The sequence below is a fragment of the Furipterus horrens genome, unplaced genomic scaffold, assembly GCF_987537825.1.
Source record: "Furipterus horrens unplaced genomic scaffold, mFurHor1.1.pri manual_scaffold_13, whole genome shotgun sequence".
Classification (NCBI taxonomy): domain Eukaryota; kingdom Metazoa; phylum Chordata; class Mammalia; order Chiroptera; family Furipteridae; genus Furipterus; species Furipterus horrens.
This window is the reverse complement of record NW_028327183.1, coordinates 56625035-56634676: the sequence shown is the minus strand read 5'-3', so window position 1 is coordinate 56634676 and position 9642 is coordinate 56625035. Positions and strand designations below refer to the sequence as shown.

General features: G+C 52.7%; 1 protein-coding gene across 1 annotated transcript; it reads right to left on the bottom strand.

The window, feature by feature from the left end:
- Window positions 1-2003: 2003 nt before the first annotated feature.
- Window positions 2004-8561, bottom strand: LOC149995539 (saoe class I histocompatibility antigen, A alpha chain-like). Its single transcript, XM_090259256.1, has 8 exons — window positions 8463-8561; window positions 7934-8218; window positions 7508-7786; window positions 7095-7370; window positions 6794-6997; window positions 6304-6351; window positions 3405-3686; window positions 2004-2020 (listed from the first exon to the last, which is right to left on the bottom strand). Exons 1-8 carry the CDS (start codon window positions 8524-8526, stop codon window positions 2004-2006), a joined length of 1455 nt encoding a protein of 484 aa, XP_090115382.1. The 5' UTR covers window positions 8527-8561.
- Between the last annotated feature and the right edge of the window lie 1081 nt (window positions 8562-9642).

The window sequence follows — 9642 nt, the reverse complement described above, 5'->3', positions numbered from 1 at the left end:
TTCTGGATACTGTTATGAACATAGGGGTGCATATATTCTTTCAAATTAGTGTTTTGGATTTCTCCAGATAAATACCCAGAAGTGGAATTGCTGGATCCAAAGGCAGTTCCATTTTTAATTTTCTGAGGAAACTCCATACTATTTCCCACAGTGGCTGCACCAGTCTGCGTTCCCACCAACAGTGCATGAGGGTTCCCTTCTCTCCACATCTTTACTAGCGCTTGGTGTTTGTTGACCTATTGATGGTGGCCTTTCCGACAGCATGACGTGATACCTCACTGTGGTTTTAATTTGCACCCATATGATGATTAGTAACATTGCTCATCGGCCATCTGGACATCCCCTTTAGAGAGTGTCTGTTCTGGTCCTCTGCCCATTTTTATTTTCAATCCTCACCAAAGGATATACTTATTGATTTTACAGAGAGAGGAAGGGGGTGGGGAGGGAGGCGGAGATAAAGAGAAAGAGAGAAACATCAATCAGATGCCTCCCGTATGCACCCTAGGCATGTGCTCAAACCAGGAATCGATCCCACAGCCTTTTGGTGTACAAGTCAATGCTCCAGCCAACTGATCCAGGTGGCCAGGGCACATCTGCATGAACTGTTCATATAGGTCTGGTATCCGAATCACAGAGAAAATCAGTTGGTCCATTGGGTCACACCCACATTTCTATTTTATATACAACTTCCATGCCACACCCAGTTAATCTTCCAGAAAATAGAAAGGAAAACATCTTGAAATTGATATGAACATTCAGAACATATTTATTGGACCCTAATATAAGCAAGCCTGCTCAAACAACCATAACCACACTTAATATGGGCAGTGAAACTTCCCCAAAATTCGTGTTTGGGATTCAGGAACTGCCCCTGCTTCTCTGCAGCGCTCGCTCAGTAACGGGCCGAGAAGCTCGTGGCTGTGGCTGTGAGCACGCGGGGCGTTTCTACATGTGCTCTGTGCCCACAGCTCCGTGGTCTTGCCCAGCAGAACTGGCCACGCTGGGACTCAACCCGGGACAGATGGTCAGGAAGCACCCGTCATCCATCACCGGACTTGCAGGAGCGAAAAACGGACGCAGCGGCTCTGCCGTAGAGATTTTAGGGGACGTAAAAATATGGGAGTCGTCGCCAACGTGGTAAAAGGAAATGGTCCCCATACCCATGTTCAGAAAAACGCCCACGCGGTGTAAGCGGGGACTGACCATCAGCGCCGTCACCGGGTCGGTGCTGGCCAAGAAGATGTCCTTCTCCCTGCAGCTCACGCTCCAGAAGCCAAGTGCGGCAGAGGACGATCTTGTCCTGCCGACGGACAGACTCCTGCAGACGCCCAGGTTCCACTCCGCGCTGGTGCCCACGTCCACCTCCCAGCAGTGACGGCCAGACGTGAAGCGCGCGGAGCCCAGCACACAGCGGGCGCAGCTGAACCTCTGCGGGTGGACCGTGCGCTTCTGTTCCAAATGCGCAGAGCGGACTCGCCTCCGTCCGCGGAGATGATGAGGTGGTCGTGGGCCGTGGCAACATCCAAGGTCATGTCCACGGTGGGAGGAGAAGTAATCTGTCACCGCTCACGTCCATGCAAAGGCCCACGCGCTTCGTTCACTGCGCGTTTTTGAAGCCACACGTCGGAATTTTCCTGGGGAAACGTCCCTGGCCCTGGATTAGATGCGATTTTATAGATCAGATGGGCGGCTATGGTTGGAACTCGCGCTTGTTCATAACAGGTACTCTCTGCCCCTGAAGCTATTGGGTTATTTGATTAAAATTTTTTCTTCTCCTGAGAACGGACTCCGTATGAAGAGTGACCATGGCTGCTGCTCGTTCCCAAAAGTATCACAAATTATCACAGATTCTGCCAACACACAGGCCTCAAATACCTATTTCCGATGGTGGGAAACACTTCACTTCTTGCAGAATAATATTGACATCAAGGCTTTCTCCTCTCTCTGCTCAGAGTCCTGGCCTTGGGACGTGTGGGGACCTCAGCGGGAACCTGGCAGGGAGCTCAGCGGGGCAGCGCTCCTAGACGCAGGGAACTCGGAGCAGAGGACCCGGTGCAGCCCGGGGTCTCCCTGCGACTCTAATTATCCGCACAGCTGCCTGTGACGTCACCCGTGGGCGGGGCCAGCGCGGGCTGTGACGTCACCCTGTGGGCGGGGCCAGCGCGGCCTGTGAATAAGCCTTGGGGACAAAGACTCATCGCTCCCCTTTTGTCTTTCTTTTTTCCTTTTTCATTTTCCTTTCATTTTTTAAAAATCCTCACCTGAGGATATGTTTTTATTGATTAGAGAGAGAGGGGGAAGGCGATGGAGAGAGAGAGATCGACTGGTTGCCTCTTATAAGCCCCCGACTGGAATCAAACCTGCAACCTTTTGGTTTACAGGACGGCGCTCAAACCAACTGAGCCACCCAGCCAGGGATCTTTTTAATTTTTAAAAGAAATTTTTATTTTTCGGTTACAGTTGATGTACAATACAAAATAATATGGACACTAAACAGTACAGAAAAAAATTTTTTTTTAAATTGATGTTTGCCAGATGGGAGGGAGTTTGGGGGGCTGGGTGAAAAAGGGATTGAGAAGCCCAGATCGATGGATACAAAATGGTCACGGGGAGTAAAGTCCAGCCCAGGGAACACAGTCAGTGATACTGTAATAACTGGGTGTGGGGCCGGGTGGGCCCTAGGTTCTAGCAGGGGATCACTTCATAGGATATACGAATGTCTACTTACTGTGCTGTACATTTTAAACGAATACAATATTGTACAACAGCTGTAATTCAAAATAAATTTGAAAGATACTTAAATATGAAAATTGTTTACAAACACATTAAAAACGATGGAAATCAGGAAGAATGGATTTTAGTGCTACAGGGTCTGTAACAGCTAGCATAGCCCAGACCTGATATCTACTTCTATCAATCTCCAGTTCCAGGGGATTATTAGCTACTGGTGCGCACACTGGGAACACTGGATAGCACAGGGCTAGGGTATGACTAAATATTGCATTTTCTTTGAAAGCCTACAGATCGCCGTGACCCACGTGGCTTGGTTGAGTGATGTTCTGCCAAGTGAACGGTGGCTGGTTCAATTCCCGGCGAGGGCACATGCCTGGGTTGTGGGTTCGGTCCCGGTCAGGGTTCTTACCAGAGGCAAGTGATTATTTCTCTTTGGATCCATGTTTCTCTCCTACGCTCTCTCCCTCCCTTCCCTCTCTCTAAAAATAAAATAATTAAATATTTTTTAAAAGAAAAAAAGCTACAGACGTTTCTAATGTAGACTGACAGGGTGAAAAATTGGAAAAGAATGAACATTTCAGGTGCCAGATCCAGGTAAGGGCCACCTGGACTGCAGGGATTTGAAAAGTCGCTCTTCCCTGTGGGGTGCGGCCGGCCACCCCGTGCCTTACCTTGGAACTTCCGCATGCTGGGGTTCATCCGCAGGACGGCTCTCAGCTGCGACTCCAGCGCCTGGACCTCTGACACCAGCCTGCCAAGCTGGCCATTGGGCCTGATGTCGCTCTTCTGAGAAACCTCAGAGCAGGTGAAGCACAAAACCCCGTCCCTTCCGGTCTTCTGCAGGGAATCGAGGAGGCAGCAGATGAAGCCACATTTCAGGTTTACGGGGTTTTGGAGGTAAGTCAGGCAGACGGGACACCTGCTGGCTTCTTTAAAGTGCTCGGCCATGGCCGCTGTGTGGGGGGAGGTGCAGGTGTGAGGCTGTGAGGGAGTAACTCGGACTCCTCGGTCCTGGGACACCGCCCCCTTTATATGGAGAGCGACCTGCAGTCACCGCTGTAGGTAATGAGGATGCAACCCAAGGACAAGGATCAACGGCTCCTAGCCCCGAATTTCTAATGTTTACAGTGCTAGGTGGAATGAACACATGATTCATTCTGGGGCTGTAAGTTAGGTGCTGAGGAGGTCTCTACTCTACCTGAGTGTCTTTTTTTTTTTTTTCAATCCTAGCCCAGGATGTGTTTTTATTGGTTTCTGAAAGAGAGACAAAGAAGCTGGGGAACATCAGTTGCCTCCCATACATGCCCCAGGGGGGATCAAACCCTCAGCCTTTTCCTGTATGGGACAATCCAACCAACTAAGCCACATGGGTATGATTACCTGAGTGTCTTACCTGGCAGCCACCAACCCTTTGTAGCTATTGAGCTGCTGGGGTGGGGCTTATCCACACTGAACTGTGTTGAGCATAGATGGACCCTCCAATTTGAAGACATCACAGGAAAGAATCTAAGCACCTCCTGCAGGACCTCCCACATTGTAAGTGCCTTTTGCCAGTTACAGTAAATTATATTTGTTTGACTTCACTTTTTTTATGTGGCTACTAGAAAATGAGATTAGCCCTGGCCCTGTAGTTCAGTTGGTTAGAGCATCCTCCAGATGTGCCAAGGTTGCGAGTTCAGTCCCTGGTCAGGGCACATAGAAAAAGCAACAGATAAATGCAGAAATGAGTAGAACAACAAGTCAGTGTTTCTCTCCGTCTGTCTGTCCGTCTCTCATATCAATATTTTTTTTATTAAAAAATAAAACACTAGTATATGATGACAGCTGTGAGTGACCTTGCATATCAGTGGACAGTGCTGGTTAAGACCCAGTTCTCCAACTGCCCCACCTGAAAGTGCCTGAGACCCACGCAGAACCTGAGAGGTGGAATAAGTCAGTGGCTGACACTCCACGTACCACCTTGCAGGGTCCTCCAAGCTCGGATCTGGCTCCGGATCATGACAACCACATTATTTCTGCACCTGGTGTTGAACTACTAAGTTGTTCCATCAAAGGCCCCATGTCCCTGGGTGCCCACGCCATGCCTGGCCTTAAGCTGGCCTCAGACAGCACTTGCTGACCTTTGTAGAAATTTTAAAGTAAAAATGAAATCCCATCAGATGGATTAACCTCTCTTGCACTAGGTCCTCTTCTCGCCTCTGGCTGCTTCCCCTGGTGGTTCAGCTCTGGAGTGAGGTTGACCAGCAAGCCTGTTTTATAAGGCAGGTTCCTCCCCCAATTCATTTATTTCCTGTCTGTCCCACTTAATCCAATCTGATTTTGATTGAATCAATGAGCTTTTCTCACCTCATAGAGTGGTTACCAGAAACAAAGGACATAGTTGGGTATGAAAGTTATTTTTAAACTATTGTGAACAAAATATTGCCATGTAATCATTCTAGATTAGCTGTTGACTATTCTGTCTGTTGATGAACTGTAACTAACATTTTTAAAATGCTCATCATTATGAATCCTTCTAAATTGAATGAGACCTGGTTTTTATTTCAGGGTGGGTGATAGTTTCAAATGATTTTTGATTGTAAGGTAAAATCTCACACTTTAATCAAGAAAGTCAATTAAACTTACTCAGAAGTCTTTCCTAAAATCATACTCACTAGTCCCAAGTTATTTCAAATGTGAAGATATTTGTTTAGAAATTTGTTAAGGAAACCCAAAACTATTCCCTGATAACCGGTGGCCAGTCAAGGTCCAGTTTATTTTAGTTAGAGTCAAAGTTAAAAGATATTTTTATAGTATTGTAAGGGATAAAGAAGTCACTGACTCTCAAACCAGTAGCAGATAATTAACAGATGAATCGTGGAAAAGGGGCAAGGAAATGACATTGCACAGCTCCTCACACATATCTCTGGGATCAAAAGGAGGACGATGGTCATCACCAAACACAAACAAGTGTAACCCTAACCATCATTTATCCTCCTGTACCTTCCCCACCTCCACCCACCCCTCCCCCACACAATTACCACACTGTTGTCTGTGTTCATGAGTTTAATTTTTTAATTTTTCAATTGTAGTCAACATCGAATGTTATATTAGTTTCAGCGGCAAAGCACAGGGATGAAACATTTATGCAGCTTATGAAGTAATCTCCCCAATATCTCTAGTACCCATCTGACACCATTTGCAGTCACGACAACATTATTGATCATATTCCCTAAGCTGTGTTTTATCTGCACCCTACTAATAAGTAGGTCCCTGAGGGAGGGGGACTTGGTGACCAGCTCCTCACGCGACGCTGATAAGGATGCAGCCGCATTCCGATGCCAGTTGCAGAGACAGTGGTCAGGGATGCTTCAGTCCCAAGGGGAGGCCTGAATGAGCTTCAGCACCAAGTCCCCTACAGAGCAGCGACGTCACGCTGGGAGAGTCACCGTGAACACATTCAGGTCAGTCTCAGAGGTGCTCATCCTCCCGCAGCCCCCCTTGTGCTCAGGGTGTCCCACTCCGAGAGCCCCTGACACCCAGCTGTGCCCCTCGGTCCAATGCCCCCCCTTCCTGCCCTCAGGGTCTCACCATGAACAGCTGTGAGGGACACAGCGGGGTTCCGGGGGCTGTCGCTGCCTGGGGGAGAACACAACAGCAGAGCTGTGGGGGGGTGAGCCCCCCTCACAAGCTCCAGCCTCCACTCTCCTGGGGTCCCAGACAACTCCTCCCCGCACCCAGAGTTACAGGCAGCCTGGGTGTAGCTCTCCCTGCCTCACTGTAGGGCTCTGGCAGAAGTGGGGGCAGGGGGATGGCTGCATCCCATGACCACTAAAGTGCAGGGAAGTTCCCGGAACTGTGACTGAACACCCAGGGTAGGACCAGCAAACACAGGAAAGTGCATGTGTGGGGACTAGACCAACAGCGGGCCTGGACCCCTGTCCTCAGCAGGGACCTTTCCCTCTGACCTGTGACAGATGAAAATCAGTCCCCGTCGCTAGTCATCAGTGATAGATTTGTCCTCCACTGTCCCACGGGCCTCACTGAAGAGTAAGTGTCAGCGAATAGGGCCGATGGGCACGGGCCCGTGCGGGGATGCCACAGGCCATTGACCAGGCACAGCACAGTCCCCCGGGGCTTGACCCCCAGGGACACAGGACACGCAGCCCGCCCCGCCCACCTGAGCGCTTCCTCCTCCACGTCACAGCTCCAGCGGCCGCCGCCCCAAGGAGACACAGGACAGCAGCGATGCCCGCAGTGATGACGCTGGTCTGAGCAGGGCGCTCTGCGAGGGGCAGGAGAGAGGCCAGCCTCAGGCCCGAGTCCTCACCCCGCTCAGGGACGGCCCGAGACGAGGCGCTGTGCCCACGCCCCCTCCTCACCCCATCGCAGGGTCAGGGGCTCCGGCAGCCCCCCGTGCTGCACACGGCACGTGTATCGCTGCTCCTCCCCAGGGGGCACCGCCACGGCCGCCCACTTCTGGAAGGTCCCGTCCCCCGCAGGCCTGGTCTCCACCAGCTCCATGTCCTGGGTCTGGTCCTCCCCGTCGCGCTCCCACGTCAGGGTGATCTCCGCGGGGTAGAAGCCCAGGGCCCAGCACCTCAGGGTGACCTCACGGTCAGAGACGGGGTGGCGGGTCACGTGTGTCTTTGGGGGCTCTGAGGGGCAGGTGAGAACATTCGGGAACTTTGTGTTGGTCATGGGACACTTCGACACTGACCCCCTTTTCCATCACCCCCTGCGGGAAGTCCCCACCCACCCACCCAGCCCACAGAGGAGGCCCGCTCCTGAGTACCTGCCCGCAGCAGCGTCTCCTTCCCCTTCTCTTGGAAGATGTGGAGCCAGCGGTTGCAAAACGTCTTCATCTTAAGCCTCCAGGCCTCCACTTCAGAGTCCTGAACCAAATTGCGACCCACGAGGACCTGGACCGTGGTGTGGGTCACGGTCCCGGAGCTCAGGTCCACCTTCACGGCGATATAGTCGGTGCCGTCGTAGGCTAACAGATTGTCCCCGTGGAGGAGGCGCCCGTCGGACCCCACGTAGCAGCCAGTCATTTTCTGGATGGTGTGCGACACTGACCCGGCCCCTCGGTCAGTCTCGCTCACTGAGCCCCGCCCCGCGGACAGGTGAACCCCTGATCCGACTAGTCCCGCGGCCGCTGGGAGACTCCGACCAGCCCGGCAGGATGAGGGTCCTGCCGGGACCCGGGCGCGTGTCTCACCTTCCTCGCTCTCGTTGCTTGTGGCGTGCACCCTATTCAATATCGCTCGGTACATCTGTTCTTTGTCTTTCAGTAACTGCGTCCAGTCGTCCCACAGCTGTGGATCCACCTGCTGCACCCACGGCAGCTCCAGCCACGGTTCCCGTGGAACCAGAATCGGCCCGGCGGCGCCGCTGTCGTAGCGCACGAACTCCGTGTCGTCCACGAAGCCGACGCTGACATATCGGGACTTCCCACGGCCCGGTCCCGACACGAAGGTGCCGAAATAGTTCAGGATGTGGGTGCCTGGGGGCGGGAGGACGCGCGTCCTGGGTTCCGGTTGGCCGTGGGGGCTGCGGGCCGGGGGGAAGGAAAAGGGGGCAGAAGTGGAGAGGAGGGGCCGGGAGAAAGGGCGGGGGCGCGGCGGGAGTCGGGGGGGTTTGGGGTCCGGACCGGGGTGATGGAGACGCGCCTTCCCGGGTCCCGCGCCCCCGCCGGGTCCCCTCGCTCCTGCCCCGCAGAGGCCGCTCCCTCCCGACCGCGCACTCACCGGCCCAGCTCTCGGTCAGGACCAGGGCCCCCGAGAGCAGCAGGAGCAGGAGTCGGGGCGCCATGACGCACCCCGAGCGTCTGGGGAGAAGGAATTCGGGTTCTGAGTGAGGACTTTATACCTGGAACCACGGCGACGCTGATTGGCTCCTGAGAGTTCGGACAGCCAATGGGAGTGAGGGATGCGTGAGCGTCATAAGTATCCAGGCAGAAGGACCCGTGAGATGCAGAGAGGAAGCCCGGGGGATATGGGGACACCCCAACAATGAGAGTCTCCGCCCCAGACTCGGTCCTTTGCCTGAGACCCTGAGGGCCAGGCCTGGGGACCCGGACGCTGCCCTGACCCCTCCACCTGCACGGAGATCTCTCTGCCTCCCTGTGTCCTGGAGTTTTATTCAGTGAGTCTAACATTTTGATTTCCGAATATCTGTACAGTCTTAGAAAATAATTTTATTTGTGTGGTTATATCTATCAATATTTACCATACAAGGGATAAAACAGAAAATAATTCATTTAGAATAATATTAATAACCTATGTGTTAATAATTTTTTTGAAAAATAACTCTTTCCTACATACACAAAGTGGTGAGAACAGTGGATCTGCTACATTTTACATTTTTACAAGTCCCAGCACCTGTCAGCACCATTGGAAGACCAATGGACTTTCACATCTGCGTCTGCGTTTAACCTGTTATTCTGGTGACCGTGCGTGGGAAAGCGCACAGCCTCACACACACACGCAGGGAGAGCACTGTACTGACCTCTCAGACGAGCGCGGATCCTCGTCCCCGATCGTTCACCGAAGCTGCGCAGGCGGGAGGTCCTGAAAGGCTCCGTGCAGAGCGGACCCGACGCCGGACAGTGAGCACGTCCTGTTCTGTGACGTTGCTTGTGCGGCCCCTGTACTGACGCCTGGTTGTCTAAGGGTCGTGCCTTGTTTCCCCAGGTGATGGCATCTCCCAGTGTTGGGGCGGTTACTGACACGTTATCAAAGAGTCACTTTGTTCGTTTCACCGCAGGTCCCACGGGAAAACTCTGTCAGCGCCGGGAAGCTGCCTGGCTTCCACGGTGAGACAGGTTCTCCAGATCCCTGGTTTCCCCCTCAGAGCTTCCATTTTATCAAGACAAGTACGGTCAGCGGTCAGTGCCAGCTGACTCTTCTTGAGGGAGAAGCTCACACT

Bases quoted from the DNA above. Each gene is read 5' to 3' on its own strand.
- LOC149995539 (XM_090259256.1), bottom strand. From the start codon at position 8,526: ATGGCGCCCCGACTCCTGCTCCTGCTGCTCTCGGGGGCCCTGGTCCTG. The intron at 7,787-7,933 runs GTGAGACACGCG...GGGCCGGGTCAG, and splicing joins AAGCAACGAGAGCGAGGAAG to TGTCGCACACCATCCAGAAA. The intron at 3,687-6,303 runs GTGAGACCCTGA...CCCCCCACACAG, and splicing joins GTCCCTCACAGCTGTTCATG to CGGCCATGGCCGAGCACTTT.